We start from the raw sequence: 27,139 nt of genomic DNA, 5'->3' as shown, positions 1-27,139 counted from the left end.
CTGGCAGTGTTGACTTTAGACACCAAATTCTTTTAGATGTTTAAGCAGGTGTCTTGATGGGTAGAATGGATCAGATAGAATGGAGGTGGGAGTGATTTGAGAGGGGGTCTAAAATATTGGCTGAGCAATCTGGAGATAGAAACTCCAGCTGAAAAACCATTTCTTCCCTGGATCAGCTGCTCCTGAACAGTGATTTTTTTTAAATGTCTTTGTGTCTTTTGTCTCTTCCGTGGTGTGGACTCTATTTTAGAGCGGGTTGGGAAAGATAGCAGAAAGCAACTGTAACCAGGTAATACAGGACTGCTCCCTGCAGTTACTTTTGTCCAGTTTCATTTTTAAACTTCCCAAGTGCTTAGACTTCTGCTGCTTCTGTTGGGAGACTATTCCACCATCAAATACAGCTCACTGTGAGGAAAGTTGTCCTGATACTTAGTCTAAATTTGTCCTTAATTTCATCTCATTATGTCAAGTTACCCCCTTTACTTCAGGCAATACTACTTCCTGTTCCTTAATATCCTTTGTGGAGTGTTTCCCCACTGCTCCATTTTTAATTGTTTAGCCATATTTATGTTTATTTGGTTTTCTTAATCTTTCCTGTATTTATATTTAAAAAAAAAAAATTCTAAAGCTCCCTCATCATTTTTGTTGCTCTCCTCTGAATTCTGTTTTATTTGTCAATATTTCTGGTGAGGTGATGTCCGTAATTGATGACAGTTCCAGGTATGGTCACATGAGACCCATATAAAGCAGGACCTTTTCCTCCCAGTTTTGTGACTGGTTTCCTCTGTATATTTAGCCCAACATTACATTGACCTATCATATTGCAAACTCTGCTTGTACGGTAGGTTGGAATTTGAGATTGAGCTTGGTGTCTTACTGCCCTAGCTGATAAGGATGAGGAACACAGCAGATGTGTGAATGTGGGAGGGAGTATTTCTTCCGAGCAACACATACAACATCCCGCATTGGAAGAGGTGTTGACACCCTCCAGAGGGAGCTATGTTCTGTCCTTACACCTTCTGGAAGAAGGGTCACTTCTTCATACTCATCTCTACCTGTGCCTCTCCTTTCTCTCTAAATACTGTATTTATGGATGGGAAAAATGCAACGAGTGAAGTGTCAGACTGCAACAAAGTGGCTGTCAGGGTTTTGCCCAGTAGAAATGCGTACTGAGATAGTATCAAATTAAATCTGGTTTGTGTGGACAGAACCTCTTTACACATCAGGAGACTTGGGTTGGGAAAGCTTCCAAGCTGTAGACTGGTAGAAGTTGAGCACATTATGAAGTGATGCACATAGGTGAAGAGGGGAGGTGACCCTCTGCCTGCCTTACCAGCTGGGTGAGAATGGTAGTAGGACAGGCTCCATAGTACAGTTAGGTAGCTAAAGGTAAAGTATAAGTGCATGCGAGGAAAGATGTGAAAAATCATTTGGAGTGCAAGGGGTGTGTCTGTATGTCTAGGAGTGGGAAGTGAGATTAGGTAACTTGGTCTAGTTAATTTAGTGTTAAGGTTTATAGCAATCTTAATTTCTGTGCTTTTTTGGGGGGGGAGGAGAGGGGGAACCTGTCCAATCACTTGTGAATTCAGTACTCCCATTTTTTCTGATTCCTCCCTCCCCCATAATGGGATGCTTACATTCTTGTAAAATCTTAAATTTTTGTAAAACTATAAATTCAGAACAGACATTTAATCTTATAAAAACAGACTTCTATCAAGATAATCTGAAATAACATATATCTTACATGCTTTGGAAATCCTACAGACCACAGAGAAACTTTTTACCTAATACAGTATTACACCCTAAAAACAACACCATCTTGCCAGACCACAAAACATCTGCAATTTGGGACAGCAGATGTTGCTACACATGCTTCTTTTTAAGACCAAGAAGCAGCACAAGGGAAAATAAAACAGAGAAAGAAGCATGACATTACAGAGCTGGAAAGGACCTGGGTGGGCAAAAAAGTTTGAACAATTAGCTTCAGAGTGCTATGGAGAAGTGGAAACTGTTTGTCAAAGAGAACTGTGCATGTGTTTAAACATAACTTCATTTTTTTTCTTGTTGATTACCTTTATTAAACGAAATAAATCATTTGACTCTCCCTTAAAATAGAATTTAGGCCCAGATTTTAAAACATATCTAGGCGTTGCTGCCCTCAACATTGCAACATCTAACTGATTTAGGAGTCTAAATCTCATTTTTAAAAGGGATTTAGGTGATTTTGGTTCCTAAGTGCCTAAATCCTTCTTGAAAATGAGATTTAGACCCCTAAATTGGTTATGTGTTGCAACCTTGAGTGCAGCAGTGCCTAAGTACCTTTAAAAAATCTGGACCATAATCTATAAAAGCAAGAATTAGTTTGAAGCATGTCAAACTATTTCAAGATATGCTTGAAGAGTAACATTCTGCCTTTTTCTGTAGCAGCCTTTTGTACTTTAACTTTTTTCCCTTTGTTTTGTATTTTAACTTTAGCTGATCCCACAGTTAAGGACTTAATTGGAGGCTTCACTGCTCTGCATTATGCTGCCATGCATGGCCGGGCAAGGATTGCACGCTTGATGTTGGAATCAGAATATAGAAGTGACATTATCAATGCAAAAAGCAATGATGGTTGGACTCCCCTCCATGTAGCAGCCCACTATGGCAGAGACTCATTTGTCAGACTCCTGCTGGAGTTCAAGGCTGAGGTTGATCCGCTCAGTGATAAAGGTACTACACCGCTTCAGCTGGCCATTATCCGAGAGAGGTCAAGCTGTGTGAAAATCCTTTTGGATCACAATGCCAACATCGACATTCAAAATGGTTTCCTGTTACGATACGCTGTGATCAAAAGCAATCACTCTTACTGCCGAATGTTCCTTCAGAGAGGGGCGGATACAAACTTGGGTCGCTTAGAAGATGGACAGACACCATTACACTTGTCTGCTCTTAGAGATGATGTGCTTTGTGCACAAATGTTATATAATTATGGAGCAGACACTAACACAAGGAACTATGAAGGACAGACCCCATTGGCTGTTTCAATAAGTATTTCTGGAAGTAGTCGACCCTGTCTGGATTTCTTACAAGAAGTAACAAGTATGTATGTAAGAAAAGTTAATCAAAGCACAAGGTGTTCTTTAAAGTCTTCTTTGGGTTTAACCTCAGAAAAACAATTAATCTTAGCACCTCATGGCTAGTTTAATGCATTAGAAAGTTACTTGGGGGGATGGTGGGGAAAGCTCATTTACTGTCCTAACACTAAGGATGCCAAAATTATCTATATATAAATCAAACAAGATTCCTTTAGTCTGGACGTGTTCATCAGAAGATCTGTATGTGGCTGAAAAATCCAGCTTCATTAGGGCTGGCCCTAAGCACAAGCATAACATGGCTTCTTAGGATTCTTTGTTTGTTTGACACCCTGCAAAAACTCTGCAATTCACTGTCTCCTCTGGGTTTAGGACCAAAGTAGGATGAATTTTTCTGCTGTTCGTTTTTCCACTCTCTCCCCTCCTCCTCCTTCTCCACAACCCCTCATCTGGACAGCAACATGAGTCTAGTTGTTTTTTCTGCTGCCCCCTGCAATTTGTGGGGATCCACAAATTGTAGTGGTAGCCCAGCCATTTTGTTAATACTCCTGAAATAAGAGAGGTGTTCTATATTATCTTCACCTCAGAAGTTTAAATTGATGAAAATGGATAGCCTGGTCAATGCATTGGGCATAACACATTTAAAAGAGTATCTATTACATTTTTGAAAACACTAGACTTACTGAAGGACTCTCCCAGTTATTAAAAGTTTTTGATTTTTGACTACATTATGTAAGATGTTAGAAATGGAATAACTGGTTTAAAGAATTCCTTCAGAAGGATGATGCTGCCATTGAAAATGTTCAGGGTTCAGAACTGAATTGCTAATAAGGTAACAAGGTTTATTATTCAGGAGGGCCTGATTTCTTCTCGTGCTCAAGATCATCTTTCAGTATGTGACGTCTTTGAATTACAAAGTAGTATAGTACAGTGGGTGTGAGGCTTTTTAAAGCGTCTCTTATTTTTGCCTTTTGTATTTTCAAACGAAGAAAGTTCACCACCACATGCAATATAGGCACTAGAGAGGAAGTGGATTTTTAATGATTTGAATCAGATGAAATTTAGCAGTTGTAGACCTAAATAAGCGTTTAAAATTGGACTTCTAATTGTATGTATGACTTGTATTACTCTGTTCCCTAAAGACCTACAGTTCATATGTACCTGAAAGATTTGATATACATCAAGGGTGGCCAAAATTACTGAGGAACCCACCCATCCCCCACCCCCCGAGATTCCCCTCCCCACTGGGTGGAATCCTTTAGCCCCACCACCCTGCTGTATGGCAAGAAGCTCTGAGCTCCCCACACTAGTCTGGTAGGTGGAGAAGGCGGGGGCATAGGCTGCTCTGTGAGCCGCACTTTAACTGTAAAAGAGCTGCATGCAGCTCACAAGCCATTGTTTGGCCACCCCTGATGTATACAGTAGTTGGACGGGTGAAAATTGAGGAATAGAAAAAACAAGGGGGGGGAAAAGGCTTTCATTTCATTTAACTTTTTTTATCCAGAATAGAATTCTACCCCTTTTGTTGCCTGTCTTTGGGAATGTTTCTCACCATTTTAGTGGTACTGTTAGGGTTATTTATGGATAATACAATATCCAATCTTCAAATTTTCCATAGTCTTGGTAGACTGTAACTATAGCACTGAAGCACATTTTAATCCTTTGACATTTGTCCCTATCTGAAGCTTCATCAAAAAAGCTGAAAATTTAAATTAACTTGTTTGTAGATTGTGGATTCTGCAATGGAATTACTAGCTTCTAACAATTTAGCAGTAATGACTTCTATACTTAGAAGTCAGAAGTAATTCCAAAGCTTTTAGATGCTAAGAAACTCTAAAAGTGTCTTTATAGTTTTAAGTAGTGGCAGTTGTCTTTCTAAATACATGCACACAAATATTCAAGAAACCAAAGCCTTAAAATACTGTTACATCTGCAGTGGATGTTGGTTCAATTGTGTGTACAAAAATAGCACTAATATACTGTTATACATTTTCAAAGTCCTTTAGAACATTTCATTAAAATTAGCGTCTCTTCTTTCCACAGTGCTGTTATCATTGTTCTGAAGGGCTAAGCACATACTTTATTAAAAAAAAAAAAAAAAAAAAAAAAGTAGTAGTTCTAATATCAATGTGTCCTACTAAACCAAATGGGGTTGAGGCTTGTGGGAACTTTGGTGGGAATTACTGAAAGTGGAGCTTATTGATGGGGATGAATGTGAAAAGACTCAGAGTTCTGATTGTATTGTGGAGAGAGTTTTATGTTGGTCCCCTCACCTCCCGCCCCGCTCTCGCCATCATTGGCTTCAGCAGAACCTGGGAGATTATGAATGGCCTTGATATGTCTGCTTGGGATGGGCGGAGGTCTTATTTCTAGCATCCATCTACCCCAGCTCAGCTGCGCTCCTTCAATGGCTACCTTAGGATATCTGTGAGAGTTGTCATTATTTAAACTGGAATTATGAAGGTTTAAAATGGAAGAGAAGGTAGGCTTGGTTGTGAGATTTCTGGCTACTCAATCTCTGTTGTGGTAGGCAAGGGGTAACAAGGCAGGACTAAATCAATTGCAAGATGGTCTCACTGACCATCTCCTGGTTCTGCTCTTGTGGGAGGAGGTTAGTGTGACAATGGCCTACACTCCTGAGGTTAATTACCGTAATGGTTGAGTTAGTAGTGGACAAGGCCCCTAAATTTGTATTTGTAATGGTAATCCCCTGCTGGTTGGATGACATTGTAGGACGTTTATTACACAGCAGTTGGCTGTTTGGTTGAACATAAAGTGAGAAGTGTGGCTGTGCTGATTGCATTTTATTTCCAAAAGTGGTCTCTGACTCAAAAATTAATCTGACAGCGTAGATTAATTAAGAGTCCAGGAAAGGTGTTACTTTGGATTTAGTAGAGGTTGCCCTGTTTCATGGCAGAATCCTAACTGAGAGCTGGGCTGATTTGCTCTGGGAGACTTCAGGGTTGAGGTGGGTAATTCATCTGGGTTAACTCAGGATCTCTTGGCCACCCTGACAGCTGTGGAACTATCCTACGTCTCACCACACACAGCAGGCCACACTCTTTTTAATGTTTTTTTGCTTTAGCTTTGGAAGTGGGCAGAATGGAGGTTGGACCTGTGTCAAGGGCCACTTCTTACTTTGTACTGATCTTAGGATATACATCTTTTGACCCAAAAGGGCCTTTTTTAAACTACCTTTTGGCTTCATGCTTCTGAGCAAAGTTCAGATCTGAACTGTAGCTCACAGATCACTATAGTAGAACACTGTAATGTCCTTATGTCATTTATTATCCGTGTGATGTCTCCTAAATGCCCTCTCCCTGTGCTTTGTTTTCTTGTTCTCCTTTGTATGCAGATAGCATGGGGCAAATGAAGCATGTAGAGAGTCAACTAGTATTCTGGTGGCAGATGTCCCCAGCTTGTCATGTATGCAATGTAGTTGTAGCTATGTCAGTCCTAGGATATTAGAGAGACAAGATGGGTGAGGTAATATCTTTCATTGGCCCAATTTCCATTGGTGAGAGAGATAAGATTCCTTTACATATTGAGATGCTGGAGTAGTCTCAGCATGGAGTTGGAAGTTGGGAAAAACTACATTTTTATCCAGACCCTTCCGCTGACTTAGCCTCCAGCAAAAAACACTAATCTTTGTGCCTTGATTTCCCAGTCTGGAAAGTGGCTAATACCTGTCTAGATAACCGGGATGGTTGGGAGGATTAATGTTTATATATTGGTTTGAAGATGAAAAGTGCTGTATGAGTTCCATTTTCTTCATCTTTCCCCAATCTTCTGTGTCTTACACCCTCCCCTTCCCAAGAAATTACCTGTCAACCACTGTTTTAACCAAGGTCAACTAGTCAAGACTTATTTTGGAGCCCATCAACAACAGGCTAATTGCCCTTGAGGACTAAGTGACAGGTAACTTACTCTCTGTCCTGGCAGAGGTTTAGGAATATGAAATCAGGACCAACCTCTTCATAGTCTGCTGTAGAATTCAGTGGAGTTGAACTTTGAGATCATTTAAAAAACAAAATGATAAACCTTTCATGAATAGAATGTGACCAGTAATTATTTACATGTACAGTTACAAAAACAAAGAAAAACTTATCCTGGAGTTCAAGTTAAGAAAGTAGCTTTAAATTAAAAACACAGGAGAATGTAGTCTAAAAATCATTAGAAAAATTCCAAGTTAAAGTTAAACTTTCAAATATATGAAATGTTAGTTAAGATCTTCCTAAAACACCACTTAAATCTGACTCCCCTAAACTCTCACTGAGCTTAATTCCTATCAGATGACCACTTTAGCTAATGAGAAGATCTGTGACTAGCCATCCAGGTTGCATGTGCCTCTAGAGGGAGAGGAGACCACTAAATTAACAGGTGTATCCACTGGCACAGTTTCCATAGTATGAGTACTAACAATTGTCAAGTAAAAGTGCATGTTAACTAAATCCTAGGCTGCCATAAAATCAATGGTTAGGTGAAATGCTAATTAAGCTGTATTAAGATGGATTGTTTTGTATTTTCAGAAGGAGAAGTCATCACCTTTAACAAAGGATTTCAAATTTTATGCTTTAGAAAATGTTTACAGCATTGTAGACATTCATGAAACTTTAAAGATAAAAAGAGGGCACCACAAGGAAGCGATAGAAGCTTTCTGCCTTGAGACACAGTATAAGTAAAACTAATGTGGGAAGGGGGGTTGTGCTATAATTTGGGCAAAAAAAAAAAATTTAAACAAACTATGGAATGACAAAAAATAGTCAAAACTCCTCTGAATATAGGCATTTCAGTGTAAAGTTCTGACGCAAACTTAATTTACATAGTTAGAACACTTAAAACAAAAGCAGTAATGCCTTGAAATCACTTGCTAGGAATCATTGGAAGAAGCAGCGGTAAACTCAACGTTAATCTTCCTTTATATGTGTGTGGTAACATGCGTGAATTTGCTGAAATTATAATAATCTGTTGCCTCACTTGGTGTTAGTGGTAATCTCACATAGATAAATGGGCTCTATTTTGTGAGTCTGGGTTTTGGTTGGGCATAAGGGTGTATGAATCAGTTATTTTATGATTGTATATCATTGACCCAGTTAAATAAATAAAATCTCACAGAAGTTCCACAATACTTTCCTCTTCTGACTAGTAACAACTGTTCAAAGACGAATATGTTCAAACAATTTTTGGTTCTTTTATGTAGCATGTTGAAGATAGATCAATCACCTTTTTAGAGAATTGACACAACCAACCTTCTTTCAGTTGAGGAAAAACAAAGGGAGTAAATTTTCAAAGCTCTCGGCAGCATTTTAGTGGTGTGACTGTCATTATAGTCAGAGTTGGCTGGCTGAAACTGGCACAATGCTTTGAAAATGTACCCAGCAAGTCAGCTTTTAACCTGTAACTGGTTTTTTTGTTCATTTAATTCTTTTAAATCTTTGTGAATCTCAGTATAGCAGTTTGAAGATCCCTTTGTGCAAACAAAAATCTTAATATATCTATTTCTATGCTTTAAAGTAAAGGTAACTAAGTCCGTGGAACACAGTATGACATACAGTAAAATGTCAGGTATTCAAACTGTAAGATGGTCCAACAGCACTATTTTGTAGAAGTACTTTAAAATTCACTTATTAATTCATGAATTTTCAGAACACTTTTCTTTCATATTTTTAGGAGATAATATATCAAAGGGAACGTATGTAAGAATTATGATTGATAGTAGAGCTATTTTTGGAAAAAACACCAGCAAGATTCAATCAAGACTACATATCAGACAAATTACTGATTATATTACAAACAAGAAGTAAATTTTCATGTGTAGTTCAGGGTACTAAAATCCCAATGTTATTAATCTTAAAAATCTTAGTACACACCTCTGTCCTTCATTTCAGAGAGCTGACTGCTTGCTTTTACTTCCATATGCAAATTTTCAAGCCAAAAGTACGCTTCTTCAATACATATTTGCTATGCCAGAAATACTGAGCTTTCATGGACGTCTAAATGACTAATCTAAAACCCTCAAATTACTTGAAATTTTGGGTTTAGAGCCCTTTCAAAATATGCTTAATGTAGAAGTCTAATGGCAGAAGTATGGTGATCACTGATTTTAACTTAAACTGAAGCTTTAAAAGTGGCTTGTATATCATAAACTTGAAATAGGAGAAAATGCTAGTTTTGTCCTGTGGAACTAGTTATCAGGGGGACAGGAGTCTGTTCAGTTTCACAGTACACTATTGTACTAGTACCACACACTATGCAACTATTCCATTTGAGGAGCCTGGGAAATAGACTGAGTATATGATTGCTATGTTTGGTATTCATACTAGACATATCGTTTTTTTTTGTTTTTTTTTGTTTTTTTTTTAAGAGCAGAGAAATCTTCATAGTGGCATTTACAATGGTACAAAACCAAATTCTGATATGTCACATGACCTCCCAATCATTTGACTATTATTGTTTAGATCTGGAATTCTAGATATTGTGCATTTCTTAAACTGTTAGCTAGAGCAGGATCAAGCTTCTGAAATAAAGACCAAGGTTCCCATTTGCTTCAGTAGGAGCAGGACTCCCATTCACTTCAGTGGTAGCTGTTTGTTAGGCGACCAGATCCTTTTGACCCAATCCTGCTTCCTCATCTGCAACACATCAACATCTTTCTTAGGGCATGTCTTACACTAGCAGTGTGCACCGAAGTGCTGCACTGTAACTCCCCTTTGTGGATGCTGTGGGCATGAACTATAAAAGGTTCCTGCCCTGTAGTCTGAACTGCAGGGCAATGTAAACCAGCCCTTAGAGAATGGACTCCTGCTGTGTAGGTTTGTTTGTAGTATAGTAGGTTTGTGGCATAGCAGGCTTGTTTTCTAAGCAGCAGTCCACATGCCACAGGATAGGCTCAATTCCTTAAGCTATTCTTAAATGAAAAGATTATTATGTTTTTAGAATCTGAGCCAGTCTATGGACAACTCCTAGAGGTTTAAAAAAGGACATTGGGCATTTTTTTTTAACTATGGTGTCTAATTGTGTTCTCAGTTGTGAAAATTTAATAATAAATTGCACCTTTGTGCTAAACAAATTGGATGGTAAACCCATATAGATAATCCATTGTCAGTTGGTCCCATTTTATTTTAGTCACCCATCCCCAAACAAACATGAAAAGGTACTCTATGTAAAAAAAAAAAAAAAAAAAAAAAAAAAAAAAGTCAGTCAGTCACTGTTATGGACTACCTGCCCCTTTGCCCCCTTTCTCGTCTCTTTGAGTTCACCCACCTCATGTGTTTGGCCTTTACCTGTCTCGGGGTGAAATGTCATGATTCTTCCACTCTTAAAACCAGGACCTGAGTACGCTATCCCGTGTATACTAACCAGTTACCACTCTGCAGGTCTGACTAGGTTTCACAGACCTGTGATCAGTGATAGTGACCGGCAGCCCTCTTGAAACAAAGTATTTGTATTTAATAGTTGGAACAAACCATTAGAGAAAAAGGATTTTATAGCAACCAACAAGCCTACATGCATATTGAGTCTCCACTAATTTTTCACTTAGATTTTAGTTAAGTTACATAAGAGGAAGGCTTATGTTATGAGAACAGAAGCAATATGCATTCACCTAGCTAGTCCAGATCTTCATGTGTCTTTGGGTCTCTGCTTCCTTTTTTTCAAGCTAGTTTTGACACTCCACAAAGAGAGTGGACTCAAGCTCTTAAGGCACCATTGTTTTAATAAACCTTAAGTCTAAGCTGCCAGGTGACTATTAGAAAGGGCCTACTGTCTTTTTCCTACAACCTTGTCCACAGTGGGAAATTGACAGGCAAAGCTCTTCCAGAATGGTTCCCTCATGGACACTATTCCAGAGTAAAAGTGACTTTTTTATTCTGGAATAATGTCCACATGGGGTGCTATTGCAGAATGAGCTATCCTGTCATTTCCACATGTAGACATGGTGGATTAGGTAGGTAGGTAGGTAGGTAGATTGTGCTACCCAGGCAGACACTTCAGGTGAAATCTTCCCCCATTTGCGGTAGACTTCCCTCCCACCCCACGATAGTGACAGATCCAGATAGAGAATTAATACTCATTAAACAACCCCCTCATTGTCACATTATTAAAATATTATGTATTGTATCTCCTTAAGCATCTTTGCTGCTTACAAAGGTATGTGTTTACTTTCTGATCTCAGTGCCTTGGATAGCACAATCACTGGAAACTCACAACTACTAGACTGTGGTACTGATGATTAAATCAGAGTTTAGGGAGACACCAGATATATAGGAGACAACTTCTGTTTACACATCTCCTTAAGAAACAATGCGGGGAGGGAGATTTAAAATTTCCAGTATACCAGTATAGTGTGGACCATGCTTTCCTGCCAGCTGATTGATTTGTGACTGCATTGATTTAGGGCACTAGGTGCACAGAGATTGTGTATTCCAAAGCCAGTGCATTTATTCTGGAAGGAAGACAGCTAGGTCCTATTAACTGAGTAGGAATATCACTGACTATGAAATAGGACTTTGCTATCATTAGCTTCGTAAATGTTTTTTTTTCTAAAGCTATCAGTGTTCCCATTTCCACACACATTTTGGGGAGAAGAAAGTTGGCCAGTTTATCATGCAGGACTGTTTTGAAAATAGATTACTGCAGCATTCTAAAGATGAAATTTGGGAACCTCTGCTCCATATTTTTGAAGATCTTTTAAAGCTCACTGTTTATCTTGTCTCTTCCAACTGTGACAACTGAGTGAATAGCAATGTCAGAAAAATATTTATAAATTGTTTGTTTTCTTTAAAACTTGGGCCCCTCATTTTATATTATGTAAAAAAGGGTCTGGTATCAAAGTACTATAACATGTATCGAACTGTACCATTCACTCTCAAGTTCAGGAGCCAACCCTCTAAGCCCCTATTTGGTTATGTTGGAAGCAGATCACTCATGCTTGAGATGTAACAATATCTTCAACTAAAATTGTAGAAAAATATTAATTTAAAAAAAGAAAGGGTAGGGGAGTGAATGGAAATTGATGGTAAAATGGGAGGAATTTGTTGTATTCAAAATACAAGCAATTGTGTTAATACAAGAAGAGACTACTCTAAAATTCAACAATGTTTTTCTTTTAAAAAAAATCATTTTTAACCAGCATAATAAACCCCTGGAACTTGCATTGTCAGCAATTGAGGCATCTAGCTTAGAGAAAAATGTTACACATTTTATAACAATAAAAATCTGTTTTGTTTATTGGGAGGATAAATTTGTTTGTTTGGTATGATAAATCACAAAGCTATTAGTACTCCATAGTTTAGACTGTAAAATAATCAGTGGTGTAATAGGAAGAAATTTGTCTATGCTGGGTAGAGTATTGCACAAATAAATGGATTTTATGGAATGGGGAGATTTTTACTTTCCTCTGAAGCATTATCTAACATTGATTGATTGTTTTTGGAGAGAAGAGACCAGATGAAATGTCAACTGTAAAAACAGATTAGTAGTTTTGCACACTCCTAATTTTTGTGATCATTATTATAAGACACAATACAGCCATCTATAAAAACAGTTGATTTACTCATGTGGATGTCTTACCAAACCTTTAGCCCTACAAGAGCAGGAAGTGTTCACTGGCTTGATCGTAACTGTAGTAACACAAATCTAACAATAAAAGAACAGCTCCAAAATAAAAATTGCAGCAAAAGAGATGGCTGTTTAGGAATGGGCAAGGAATTTCTTTAAGGGGTATTTAGCGTTTATAGAACTAGTTTGTATCTCATTGCAGTCCATGCTGATTTGAAAGTCTTCTACTCTTTATTTATTCTCTTCTAGTCTACTTTTTAAATTCTTATTAGACTAAATATAGTTCCAAAGTCATGATGCAGCAAATTCTTTCTGCTTGTTCTCGCCTAATCATTTTTAGTCAGAACTTTATTCATCATTTAACTTGTCTTGCTTTGCCAAGTTACTAATAACATTTTACATTTGCCAAGCTAAGGTTCACTGATGTTGGTCTATAATCCTTAAATTTTTTTCTTCTTCATTCAGATGCAACCAAGAATGAGTAAGTGCTCTAGACACCGTTTCTAATAAATCACAAATGCATTAATAACCCTGGAATTTGCAAGGCATGACCTAAGACACTAACAGCCACTAGATGTAGCAACTGGTGCTTAACATTGCAAATGTCCATTGTTAACACATTCCCAAGAGATATTCTTAGGTTTATTGAGGGAAATGTCAGACATTTGATAATTGGGTCTTTAGTAACTTCCTAAATTTAACTGTTGGTCAATTTCTTCTGACTGTTTTTACATGGTCTGTTTTGTTTTACTCTCAAATAGATCACAGAATGTTAATTTAGATAGCATGTGATTCTGAAACTAGAAATCATTGACTCATAGCTGTATTCTTATGTGTCCTAATACACAGACACACAAAATTGCCGTGCTCGCTAGCAGTAAACACTGTTTGTAGTTAAAGTTTAAAAGGTGCTTCCATTCTGACACCTGTTTCATTTGCTGATAAATTTATCAGAAGCTTTTCTTTTGGATTATGCAACTCCCCAGGCTTGGTCTCAGGTCAAAAGCGATTTTTTTTTCTCCACCCCCTGAAGCTTAAGCAAGTGTGCTTGCATAACTTCACCCATTTATATTCTATACCAAATAGAAAATTTCTATAATGCGGCTAAGGCATAAGTGATCTATAATGAGAGCCATAACATCATGATTGAAATATTGTATTTTTTAAAAATGAGCATTTAACTACCATTAGTGGTGAGTGTCCTAAAAATATTATTGCTGGCATGAAGGAAAACTCCAAAGTCTTTGACTTCAAATCTGGTAACTTTCAAAATGAGCTTAAATTAGTTTCCAGCACTACACCTGCCGGAGTTCACTTCTCCTGCTGATTTATGTTTTTAAAAAGAAAAAATTCAATTCTAAACATGCCTCTCTGTTCTGTTGTGTGAAAAACCTACACAGACAAGAGATAGAAGCTGTGAGACCCTCTGCATATGAAGTGCAGAAGTATGCACAGAGTACGTCAGAAAAAAGAGAAATAACCTGTACCCTCTAATCCATTACACAGTTGTTGGGTCTTCTCATAATAGAAGGTAAACAATTTAGACAGAAGTTAACTGTCACTTTTAACAAAAGGACTGTAGAATGCAAGTGAATTTAAGTCAGTTTAATAATTTACCCCCATTTCAAGTGAGCGTCTAACTCCAAACTTGAGATGCATATGCCTTCATTAAAGGGACTAACTCAAGTCTAGAAGATAAGAGGATCCTACCACTTCCGTTTTTGTAGCCTTGTTGCATAATTGTGTTGATAGCATTGTACCATTTACCTGGAAACCTCTGCAGTTGCAGGTTATAAGAACCACTTTATTGAAAACATTGCCTGTTTTGAGACAAGATTCTTACTTTTATTTGCTACCTAGGAAATCTTGAAGAAACTGGAATATATTTCATTTAAATTGTTCAGATTCATTTCTACTGAGTAAATTGTTTACATGTCTCTTTTAATGATTTTGTGGAAAAACACTACAAATAGTCTATTTAGTGCAATTTGGGCCTTTTTGTTTCTTGGAGGAGGCAGATGCCTCCTTTCATCACTAACTATTAGGAAGATGACAAATGATTGCAGTAAGGTCTACTGATTACAGATTATTTTGAGATAGCAGTATAAGCATTTACATGTGTCTCTGATGCCCAGTCTATTCAAGATAATTGAAAACAAATCGTAAGATGTTTCCACTCACACAGTCATCTGCTGTTTTTATGGTGATTTAATTGCTTAGAGTTCTGTTTTTTTCAACGTAGGAAATATTTGAAGTTAAAACATTTTGTGTACTGTAACTGGTGACATACTTAAACTTCAAGGGTCAAAGTATTCCATAGCATTTATCCTGAGATACTGCTGGCTATGTTAAGTGTTTTAGGGGCAGACTTCTCAAATGCTCAACATCCAGCAGTTCCCTTTAAAGATAATGAGCCTAAATGGGAGCTGAGTTCTTCAGAAAAACGTAACTGTTAATGATTTTGCTGATGTGGTTGTGGTGGTGGTAGAGCATTATCTCCGTGAACTGTGGTCCGCCCAGGTCCCAACTCCCTTGCCATGGACATACATACATGACATACATTCTGAATGTGTTAGAGACTAAAGGCTTTTTCTCTTGGTTGGAGGGGGAAAGTGCAGTTATTAAACTCTGCCATATGATCCTTGAATTGCTTAAACCACACCTTCTAAGTAGACCACTCATTCATCTTCAGAGCTGAACATAGCAAGACATCTGCCATGATAATTGTAAGGAAAAAAGGTTGAACCTGATTAGAATAGGGATCAGAAAAAGACATTGAGATTTTTGTAGCATAATTATTTCAAAATTATTTTAGGCCCCAGTTCATCAAACGCTTAAACATAAGTAGTTTCACTGATGTCAATGGAACTAATAACATGAGTAAAGTTTTTTGGACGTGCTTAAGTATTTTCAGGACTGGGCCATTGGTTTCGTAAAGAATTATTCATTTTCACAGTGGTTCAAAATAGATGATATGTAAGAGGAAACTTCCCACTCTCTCCCCCTCCCAAATACGGTTTTAAAAAAATAATCTTTTGAAGCACATTTAAAGTCTTATTTAAATATGTTCCTTCTGTCTTTCATTTCAGGACAGCCCAGAAACTTGCAAGATCTATGCCGAATTAAAATCCGCCAGTGTATAGGCCTTCAAAACCTAAAACTGCTTGATGAACTACCCATTGCCAAGGTCATCAAAGACTATTTAAAACACAAGTTTGATGATATCTGATATCCATGAAGAAGAGAACACTGAGCAAGATTAGTTCTATTCCAGATACTTACAAAGGCTTGTTGCCTTGCACATAGTATATCCTATGCAAATTCTGATTTTTCTGTAAGTCAGAAGGCAGGTATACACTTCCTTGGGTTTTTTATACCACATGCTAGAAAGTCTTAACTTTTGGTTTCTTGGTCCACGTTTACAAGGTCCAAGCTTTCTATACAATATTACATTTTAAAAAATTAGTTTTTTTTTTTTTTTTTTTTTTTTTTAAATGAGGCGTGGAGACTTGCGATGGAAATGGAACAGAACCGATCACTTTCTTTTGAATATGCCATGATTAGTATGCATAGTATTGTAAGCCAACTGAGCTTGTTAAAAAAAAAAAAAGAGGTTTGGAAACTAACGCACCAGTCATGCAAAGGGACCCATCTGGGCAGACCTTTATGTCCACACAGTCTCTTTGATTGATGGGACTCTGTGTAGGTGTAAACCTCTGCCCATGTGTATCATTTTGCAGAATTGAGGGCAGAGTTTGTAACAGTTTCCTGGGATATACTGTACAAATGCCATATGGAAACTTTTTAAAAATGCAGTCACTCTGTTCAATTTTAAAATGTATAAATTGGCTCTTTTTATACTATTCTTTGCCTAATTACTGTAGTTTGGATGTCCATAAATCCAGGATCTCTGCTTTCCTGATATTTCCTGTAAGTGGGCTATTGTTTGTAACTATATTTTTAGCAGTGACAGTACACTGCACAGACTCATACAGTCTCTATTTTTTACATTACATTAAGGGGAAACAAGTTTGGATTTTGAAGCCAATGTATTCTGTTTCTCATACAGTGCCTCCTGTGCAATAATCTTTCTGATGTATTTTTGTCCATGATTAGGTGATTTCGCACCATTTCTTTCTTCGCCTCAATGCATTATTTGTGAAAATAGGAACTGCTGCTTTATTGTAGCATTGTTGCAGCAATGCCATAATAATGTCAGTTGCTGTTACAATCCCTGAATTTGTTGAATGTATAATTTGGCTGTTTTATTTCCCTTTGAGATGAAATTTCACCTACAGGCTGTTAGGTCAGATCTCTCTTTAAATGCCTATTATTTGGCTAAGTCATTTTATTTTAAAGGGGTTACAAGTTTTTTGTTGCACTCAAATGTTGTTTTTGATTTGCTTGAAGTTGAAGAGGGTGTAGTCTTCATTGATAAATGTACATAACCCCCATTAATTTGAGTGTTGTATGTGCACTGACAAGAAAATAGTCCCTTTAGTATTAGAAACTTAAATTTTGCAAACACTACGTGGGTTCTTCTTCACCTGAAACCAGCAAGTGATTTCAGTGGGTCAAATTTTGCTATTGTGTTTTCATCATAAGCATTAATAAGACCTGATTAAAAAGCCTGTTCCTAGTTGTCAGTGGAAATAGAAGGCCTCAGCACCAAACAGAAAAGGCCAAAATTTGCAACCATTTCACTGTTTTTATTTTCAAGGACTTATGAAGTCAGTATAAAGTTCTTGTCAATGTTTTCTACTCTTGGTTTGCCATTGTAGTGACTCCAAAAGAGCCTTTATAATATCAGCAGCTCTGTCATACTAGTGATATCAATGGAAGCTGGGAGGTTGGGGAAACAATGTCTCTCAATTTTTCACACTATCCCTTTCAAAATGTTACATGATTTAAAAAAAAAAACTGTGAAAGCAAGGGAAGCAAGTACATTTAAATTAACCTTGTTAGTTCATCCCTAATTCCTTGAAGCCAAGGATTGTAGTTTCCTCAAGCACGAATCTTATTGCTCATGATGGATGCACAGGAACCATGGCAGCAAGGATTATCTCACCCTATTGTGCCTAGCCTTGCACAGGTTTCCAAACAATGGGTGATTTTAGAGAGTTTGGCTCAGAGAAGGTAATGGGATGTGGAGCCTTTCATCTCTGACTAACCCGTTCAAAGCCAGCCTGTTTCAGCAGTGATCAAACATTAATATAACAGCAGCCTGTAGGAAGCGAGTTTATCCACTGTCCACACCACACACCAGTTGCCAAGATTGTTGCTAATGTAGACACTCAGCAAAGGGGCCAGAGAATAACTGGGCAAGACAACTCTACATGTAGTGCTATGACCTGGGGGAAGCTGAAGCACATTGGTAGTATTTATAGTGAGGGGAGGGAGAGTGCTACAGTTTACAGTTCAGTAGTACCTTTAATGAATACTCAAAACACACTAGTGGCTGATCTCTTCTGCTTCAAGTTCTGCAGTACCTAGGCATAATGAGGCACATTAAGGATAGGATGGCAGCTCTTAACAATCAATCTTCAGTTTTTTTACATAGAAACAGAACCTTAACATTTAAAAAAAAAAAAATAAACTATATTATCTGCTTTCCTAAGTAACTTGTTTGGTTTTAAACCATTTTCTTCCCCATCAGTGAAGATGCATTTTTACAGGAATATTTTCTAAAATAATTTAGACTGTATTTTAGTCAGAATCCATATTAAGGCAAATTATTTGTTCTGTCTTGCTGCTGTGACTTTAGAAAATTATGAAATACCTTGCTGGTAACAAAGATGCTATTTAATGAAGAAGTGTGTCATTCCATTATTTATTGATTGAGACTTGGTATTTTTAGTAACTGACATTTAAAGGAAACACTTTTAAATTTTAGGCCAGTGCAAAACCTTTCTTTTTTTATTTAAAAAAAAAAAAAAAAAAAAAAAAAAAAGGGTGCAGAAGCCTAATCCCCTTTAGCGATGCTAAATTGTCCAAGGACCTGATCCAAATCCCACTGTGGACAGTGGAAAGACTTCCACTGAGTTTTTGATCAGGCCTTTAGGGCCCTGATCCAGCAAAGCACTTAAGGCCTTACTTAAGCACGTGCTTGAGTGGTCCTGTTGACCTCAGTGGGACTGTTTAAGTATATAAACTTCGGCGCATGCTTAAGTTAGTAAAGTACAGGGTTTATTCATCATTCAAATCAAATTAGATTTGAATGTTGTGGATCTATTCTGTTGTCACTCTCTTGAATGGGTATAATGCACAAGTAGTTTGAAAACACAAACTGATTTGATTTTTCCATAATCTTTTGGAATAGAATGTGGAAAGAGTACATAATAGAAATTTGTTACACGTCTAGTTCCATTCCTTTAAAATACATTGGTGGATATTTTATTGAATCTTTTAAAAAAATAAAAAAATAAAAAAAAATTGGCAAATACACCAAAGAAACAGACAAGTAAAAGATTCTGATCATTAATAAACTGCAAACCTCATCCTTTAAAAACAAAGCAGAAAGATTTTTGTAAATATGTGTTTATAAATGTACAGCAGAGTAAGAGTGGGTTTTTTAGATTATTTAATTACCATATTTCTAAACTATGTACTACATTATAGACAATACTTGTTAGTTTGAAAAGCTTTTGAGTGTTTTTTGATTTTTTAATTCATTATCAGTCATGCTTCGAACAACTCTGGTTTCCTTGGGATAACGTGGAGCATTTAGTTTTCTGGGCTTCAGTTGGCAATAATAGAACACATCTGGACAAAGAGGAATAGCATGATTAATTTGTCGTACAGACACCCTGAAGCAAAAGAGAACATATAGTTTGTTTACCAGTGTGGACCATATGGAAATTTTAAATCTTACTTTCTCAATAAAGTTGATCCAGAGCCCCCAGTGTGATTGGGACAAGAGCAATTTACAATTTGCCCACAAATCTAGCTTCCATGCACCTTTCTATGTTACCAATATCATAATGTGTTTTGTTCTTCCTTTGTAATGTAAGTTCTGCTTTGGGTCAGTTTTGAATTTTTAAAAATATTTAAATCTGGTTAAAATCTTTTGGGTTTATGTTCTATTTATTTCTGATCTAATGTTTTCATAATATAGTATCACTTTACAGCTTTTCCTCAATATCTGTCTCCCTGAAAATCCTTATTGCAGTAATAACCATGGATAGCTAATGATGTGTAAACTTAGCTGTTGAGGTTCCATTCTGCATTGAGATATGAATGCAGATCACCAATGAATTTAGTGAGTTGCATCAGTAAATCTAAAGGCAAACTTGGGCAGTCATTGCTGGACTGCCAAAGTGGGATCCAGGCTCTACTTGTGTATGCCTAATCGTTTCCAGGCACACATTTCTGCACACTCACTTGCACATTCAAGCTATAAAACTTACACTACCCTCATCACCTGCACACACAAATGAGTGCAAAAAATGATGGCCAAACGATGGTCTTACAAATAGAATTGTCAGTGTGCAGTGTCACTTTTGTTTAATGCTGAAAAATGGAATAAGCAAAGCTGCTTTGTGAAGTACAAGTTATGACTTTTTTTAGGGGCATTAAGAGGGTGGAGAGGATGCGAACTGGATAAGAGCTCTAATCATTGCTCTCATAGCCATCATAAATATTATACTCTACTAAAAGCTGGTGGAGAAGTGGATGTTTCCCTATTCCCTTGAGGAACGAGGTGCATAAACTGAATCTGGATGTTCACATTCTGTGCAACACATTGCACACAAGTCATAAATTCCAAGCTGCTTAATGATGTTACTAACAGACTGGACAGATTTGGAAGACTAGTGAATTTTCTCAATGGTATGTTGTCAGTAATGTTCCTGTTTATGTATCCTATTTCCTGTGTTTGTTCATTTGTCAGCTGAAAAAGAATTGATGATAAATGCAGTTGTTTACAGCAATTAATGGGTTTTGCAAGCTGTTGACAAATGAGATTATGCATAGAATAACAAACTCCAGTGTACTCAGTATGCCTGCGTTACTAGAAATTGTGCTTTATTTTATGTGGCAAAGTATATTGTTTGTCATGGTGCAAGAAAAAATGATTTTTGTAAACAGTGAATGCAAAAATCAACCTGTTACCAGAGGCAGACTGGACTGCAGGAGCTAGGAACTCTTGAGTTCTTTTTTGGCTCTGCCACTGATTCTCTGTGTGGCCTTGGCCAAGACCCTTAACCTTTCTCTACTCTTGGTTTCCCATTTGTAGACTTAGGCTAACATAATCTCAGGGGGTTCGCACTGTACTTTGAAATGGCAAAATGTTATACGTGTGCTGAAATTTTATTGTTGCTTCTGTCAGTGGCAAGTCTGAATATTCTTCGGTTCTACTTTTGTTGACTTCTTGAGTTATAATGTTAAAAACGAACAGTTTTGTTTGTTACACTTCTTGCTTTCATGAGATTAAGTTATCTTACTTCGTGGAGCTGAGCTGCCAAGACTTCCTCAGCCACGAGGTTCTCCAGGGGGCCATGGCTAGCTGGAACTTGGAGCTGCATGATCTTGGGGAATCTCCACAGGCCCAGAGAAGAGTCTGTACTCCACCTCCTTTCTGCTACGCATGGTTGCAACCCCACAGGTTTCTGGGTGTTGTTTGTGGGGTCCAGGGAAAGTGTGGGAGACTGCTGTGCAGTAGGCAGATCTCCCTCTTGCAGGAGAGAGCTGTGACCCATGTGCAGAGGGTCTCCTTTGTGTAGGGATATAGAAGCACAATCAAGAGTCCTTCTTAACTTGTCATTGTTACCAGATAGTGAAGCTTGCATCGTCCTGTATGAAATGTGTCTGAGAACAATGGGCCCTACTGGAGGAAGCACACCTTTCAGATTTCCTTGATTGTGTGGTTTTATAGCAAGGTACGTTCAAAGGCACAGCATTATCATTTTTTTTAACTATTGTGTACAAAATAAGAAATAACACCAGAACTGGTGGCAAAATAGAAACTGAATAACTGTAAAGATTAGATTTACAGTTGCATTACTGTCCATGTATAGTAAAAGTTTTTAATCGTGCTGCTCAACTAATTACATAATGTCTCAGTTATATATAATACCAAATGCTATTCTTATTCTGGCATAAATCCAGAGTAATCCATTGGCGTTTCAATTTTCAGTTCTGCTAGTGGGATTTCCTTCCTGTCTAGGAGAGTATTTTTGAAATTTATCTACAATGTTATGGAGATGCCCTGCTAGCGACTCCATAGTTAGGGTTACATTAAAAAAAAAAAAAAAAAAAAAAAAATCCAAGGGGAAAAAACACCCACTTTATGCCTTCTGTAAAAATAAGTAGCCAGAAAGTTTAAGGGTTTCCCAACAGGAAAAGTTTTAAATGTTGCTATGATTGAGATTTTTTTCACTGGCATTTGGAGCAGCCATTGTCAACTTGATTTCTTTCACTGTATATCTACCCAAACTTCAATAGAGAAGTGTAGCCTGAGTAGATCTGTTGAAACATGTAGTTGCTTCTTTTTAAAAAAAAAAAAAAAAAAAGATTTTAGGCCATTATTCCTTTATAAGAAAACCTACGCCCCAAGGGTTGCTAATGGAGAAACTTTGCACCTAACCGTCTGCACCACCACTTCTGGGGTATTAGTATCTTCTCCCTCAGCTGCTGAACTTGTACCCAACTTGTACAGCTGCTCCCTGTGTTCGTGCAGCCAGCCACCTATTTAAGAGAGCTTTATAAAAACCTATAAAATAGGAAATCTAATATAAACTTGATTGTGAAGTAGTTAGGGCTGCTAACATACCTCACCCAAAGCCACGAAACTAAGGAAATGAAAAGCTAGGTATCTTAACAGGACTGACAGGTGTGCCTACTCTATATGGGTTTTCCCTGTGGGCTATGCATTTTCAGGCCCTTCTGTGGGGGAAATCTCCTCTGTCTAACTGTTCTTTTACATTCACCAGCCTCTTGGGGAAGGAGAGCCATTGGGAATTGCTACACAGGTTGATATCCATCTACTCCTTCACCCTACGTAACGGAGCTCAGTCTCAGTATGGACAAAGGGCAGATGCTGGTGAAGCTCTCAGCCTTTTGATCACACAGCCTGCTGTCGCTGGGGTTTCCTGTGTGCCTCTACCCGCCCCTTGCCAATGCTGGCCTTCCTGGACCCAGTTTTCTTTCATATGTTTTCAGGGGCTGCCCAGATGCTGCCCATTCCAGTCTTGGAGGCCACTGCCTGCTTCACTTAAGAGCTCTGGGCTTTGTGTTGTGGGGGGGATGCAGCTTCCCCACACCTAACAGGGCCCGGCCCAGCAGGCAGATTTCCCTTCCCATGTGATGGGAAAACCCACTCTCCTCATCAAATCCTTCTACAAGGTGGCCTTGCCCAGGCTGGCAGGGCTGGGCAGGAGCTAGCTCTGGCTGCCAGCCCGGTGATGAGACTCGATTCCTCCCCATGATGATCCTGGTACTCACTCCTTTGGGGGCTGGGGGTGGGGCGGGTTGGCCCCTCAAATAGTGGCGGTAGGGGGGCCGCCTGGGAGGCATTCCCTGAGGACAGGAGTGAGGTGTAGACTAGGGGGGCCCGCCCAGAAGTAAGAGGGCAGCTGAGGTCCCGGGGTTGGGGTCAGAGGCAGAGGGAGGAGTTCGGGGGGATTAGAATAGTAGAAGCTGGAGGGAGGGGCGTTGGGGGTCAGGTGGCCAGCATCACCTCAGGGTCAGAGGGATGGGGCTTCATTGCAAAGTCCAGGCGTTCCAGGGAGGGTAGAGCAGGGAATTGCTGTCTGAGGGAGTGACTGGGGGGGGGAGGGGGGGGTATGATGAGGCTGACCTGACCCCTTTGTTGGGGATATAGAGGGGCTTTGGGGGTGACTTTCTGCCTAGTGAAAGGAGCCAGGCATTAGAGTTGGGAGATCAGATACTGGGGCAGGGGCAGAGCCAGAGGCTTGGGAACTAGGGCTGTGCCCATTTCTTGCCTAGCTGAAGCAGAGACTGGGTGAGGAGCAGGGAGTGACACCCCAGGGGGGTTTGTTGGCAGAGAGAGGTCTTCCATTGTTCTCAAGGAAACCTAGGGCTTGGCCTCTGAGTGGTAGGGTCTGGGACTGAGCTTTCCTTCCCCCCATGGAGCTTGTACTGTCCTGGGGCCAACGGGACATGTGCATGGAAGAATGGGTATGAGGTGTGGAGAGGTGATGTGGCGTGTGAGGGATGGGCATAGGTGCATATAGAAGGAGGTGAGGGGGATGGATGCATGGAGGGGATAGGTGTACCGAGCGGGTGGCTGTATGTATTCCCTGTGTGCTTGTGTACTCCGAATGAGCAGAGGGGGAGTGAGTTGTGACTGGGAAGTACGGGCCTAAAGACTGTGCAGGAGGAGAGATGGGATGGAGTGAAAGGAGGTCTAAACGCGTGCAGATTGAGCTGTACGGCACGGAGTGGCAGAAGGCGGAAATGGGGAAGGTGTCTGAATTCATAAAAAAGTCAGTAAATTAGATTGTAACGATTGTTTGCAGATGTTGGCAAGTGTGCTGCATACCTTCCCGCTCCTCACCCCCGGGCGCACACCTCATCCTGATCGCAATTACCGTACACTGCAGACATGAGCATCGCTTTTGGGGAGCAGATGGGGCATTGCCCCCCAAGCTGCAAGCCTCGGGCAGGGGTGGAATTCCCCCTCCCCTCCCCACGTGCTGCTTCATTGGTCTGACTGGAACTGCCTCCCCCCCCCCCCCCCCCCCAAGATATAGAAGTCAAACTACACCTAGAACTACAGGCCATGTTCTGCAAGCTTACCTCCACCACTCCCTCCCTCCTGCCCCAGTGAGCCTGGCTTCCCAGGAGCATCTTTTACCGAACTATCCCCTCCTCCCATACAGCTCAGTGAGTGTAGTTTGGTAAAGGGAGGGTGTGGGGGAAGGAAGATGGAAGCTGATAGTTATAGTTGTGGTGTGTGGTCTGAGACATATGGTGGTTGTGGTAATGATAAGGGTGCCTGTGGGTGAAGGGGAAGAGGGAGGTGTACCATTTTCATTTCTGTGATTTTTCTGGCATTGAGCCAGGGCTGGGGGTGTGAGAAGGAGAATGGCAACCCTAACTGTTTCGCAATGAAGCTCTTTGTATATCCATTGTATATACAGCGGAAAAGCTGCAATTCAGGATATAATATGGTTCTATTTTTCAGGTGTTAGTGCCTTTAGATACATTGATTATTTCTATCTTTGTTTTGTTTAAAGATTTGCGCTACTTTCTTGTTAAAGACCACACTACCTGTGTGCAGCTTTGCTGAATTAATGCCATTTTTCAACTCAGTGGAACTCCAGATGGCTGAGATTTAAACACCTTTAACAAACATGTACGTCAGCACAACCAACTGTCACTCTGATTGGTCAAACTGGCTGAAGGTAAAGCAAAATACTACATTTGTCTACAATGGTGCGCTACTACCATATTTATTGGTTCAGGTAGAATATTTTATTCCATGACTCGGCTTCTAATTTATGTTTTTATCAGTGAAATCCACAGCAATGATTTTAATGTTGCCTACACAACGTTAATCACTTAACATTAGGAAACACTTTATGTAGGCTATTCCAAAAGTGACTTTCTGTGAAAGATCATCAAGATGCAGAAACTTTCTGCTTTATCTGGCAAATTAATTCAGATATTTCCTGCTGCTAGCTCTCGGTCTTGGGTGGTTTCTTTTCTTCCTTTTTACTAGGCTGGGGACAATACATTTATTTATTTATTTTATTTATTTATTTTGCATGGACTTGCTGGAAACAACCATTTTAAAACAAAGAAAAGGTTTCAGTGAATTTGAACCACCCTCATAGCACACTTAATCTCACTTAGCTGGATCCTTCTTTGTTTGAAGTCAATGATATTTTTAATATTGACTTTCAATACTATTAGGATCAGATCCTTTACCTTTAATGGGCATTGTCTCTGCCTACATGGTATCCGGTTGTGCACTCTTTATTCAGTGCTCTTTTCAATTTTAACTTTTTTTAGCTACCCTGCAATCATTCTCACTCTTAATATACTTCTGAATTTGCTGGTTTTAACAATATATTTTATATGGCTTAAACGCTAAAAAATAATCTACCCTGTTCCGTAGGCTTATCTGTTCTTAACTGCTGTGATTCAGTATCTTTTTTTAAAAAAAACCAACTGGAATCCATAGCTTATTAACAACTCTGCTGACATGTAGTAGTGCTGTATCTATATTTATTTGTTGGCAGTAGCTTAATTTCTGTTTATATCATCTAGCGAGTATATTTTACAGATTTCCATATTCACCTGCTGCATACAGTTTGGTTTTTACTTTCAAATTTCCCTACCGCCTCCACACTTGGAAACCAAAAGTGATTATAGTATATCTTGTTCTTGTTGGATTGTGTGGCTTTCACCTATATTTGTTTATGTAGAATTATTGTGCTCCTACAGCGGGGAATTAGCTGTCATTGTTATGGACCACATCTGTATTATATAACTCTTCTTTGTAGTAAGAGGTGCTATGAGGACTTTTGCCTGCTTGCAGCTTGGGGTCAGAATCAGGCTTATTCATCACTGGCAGGTGGGGAGAGCTCCTTCCCCTGAAGATCCTGTGCTTGTGTTGTTTAGCTTTGGAACTGAGGCAGGCTCTGTCAGGCTCCCCTCATGCAAAAGGATAGTTTCATGTAAATATCTTTTAGTAAAGCCCTGTCTACTTGATATATACTTCCAAGTTCTCAGTTACTTATTTTTTGTTAACTGGAATTTGTGATATTTGCCATGAATACTTGCTGTAAAGTAGTCTGAGGTTAGATTTTTTTTTTCTTTTTAAATTCAGCAATATAGTTACCACTATATACAGTCAATAAGTATTTTTGTGCGGCAAGGTGCCTATTTTAACTAGCGTACTTTACAGAAATGTAAGCCTACATATATATGTATGCCCTATGGCCAGGTCCTCAAAGGTATTTAAGCATCTTACTCTCATTGATTTCAATGGGAGTTAGGTGTCTAAATACCTTTTGAGGATCTGGGCCTCTGATAACTATTAACAAAACCCACAAACTTCAAGGATTTGACGAAACAGATCCTTATAAGTGAAGTGCAGACATTGACTATGATAGCAATAGCCTGTTATCCATCTTAGGTTAGTATGTATTTATACATTGTACAGAAATGTAAAAGCAGGAGACAGAAAATAATGCAGGACTATTTCCTTGATTAGTTTGCTTGTTGCTCTAGAAGTGTACTGTAGCATAAACTTTAAGTTAACACTGACTCTCAAAGAAGCTAGACACTGCCCCACTCTGTTATTCCCCTATAACACAGAAGAGATTACAGTATGAGTCTTCAAATGGGATCTGCCTAATTTGCTAAAGTGTTTCTACCCTAAATAAAAACTTACAAAATTATATCAACAAATAAGGTCACCCTAGCCATGAAGTGTGGGAAACTGCTAACTTGGTGGAGAAAACAAAGGACTGTGTCACTGAAACTAGCTGCCATCCCAGCTTTTTAAAACAAGTGGGCAGATACTTGGCTGACTTCCT

At 38.8% G+C, this 27,139-nt stretch overlaps 1 protein-coding gene across 4 annotated transcripts in view; it reads left to right on the top strand.

Moving 5' to 3' along the window:
• ASB7 (ankyrin repeat and SOCS box containing 7) overlaps positions 1-27,139 on the top strand; it is an 85,278-nt gene that overhangs the window by 16,921 nt on the left and 41,218 nt on the right. For 3 of the 4 annotated variants that reach the window (XM_067555592.1, XM_067555591.1, XM_067555593.1), the window contains 2 exons: positions 2,476-3,081; positions 15,722-16,766. In XM_067555592.1, coding sequence (XP_067411693.1) covers positions 2,476-3,081; positions 15,722-15,861 — 746 coding nt within the window. In that variant the 3' untranslated portion in view covers positions 15,862-16,766. Of the gene's footprint in view, positions 1-2,475; positions 3,082-15,721; positions 16,767-27,139 lie in introns of those variants that run through there. The other variant, XR_010921279.1, reaches the window with a different exon arrangement.

This window comes from Emydura macquarii, unplaced genomic scaffold (genome assembly GCF_026122565.2).
Source record: "Emydura macquarii macquarii isolate MOO-44397 ecotype Brisbane River unplaced genomic scaffold, CSIRO-AGI_Emac_v2 contig_1644, whole genome shotgun sequence".
Classification (NCBI taxonomy): domain Eukaryota; kingdom Metazoa; phylum Chordata; order Testudines; family Chelidae; genus Emydura; species Emydura macquarii.
This window is presented reverse-complemented; position numbering and strand designations above follow the sequence as displayed.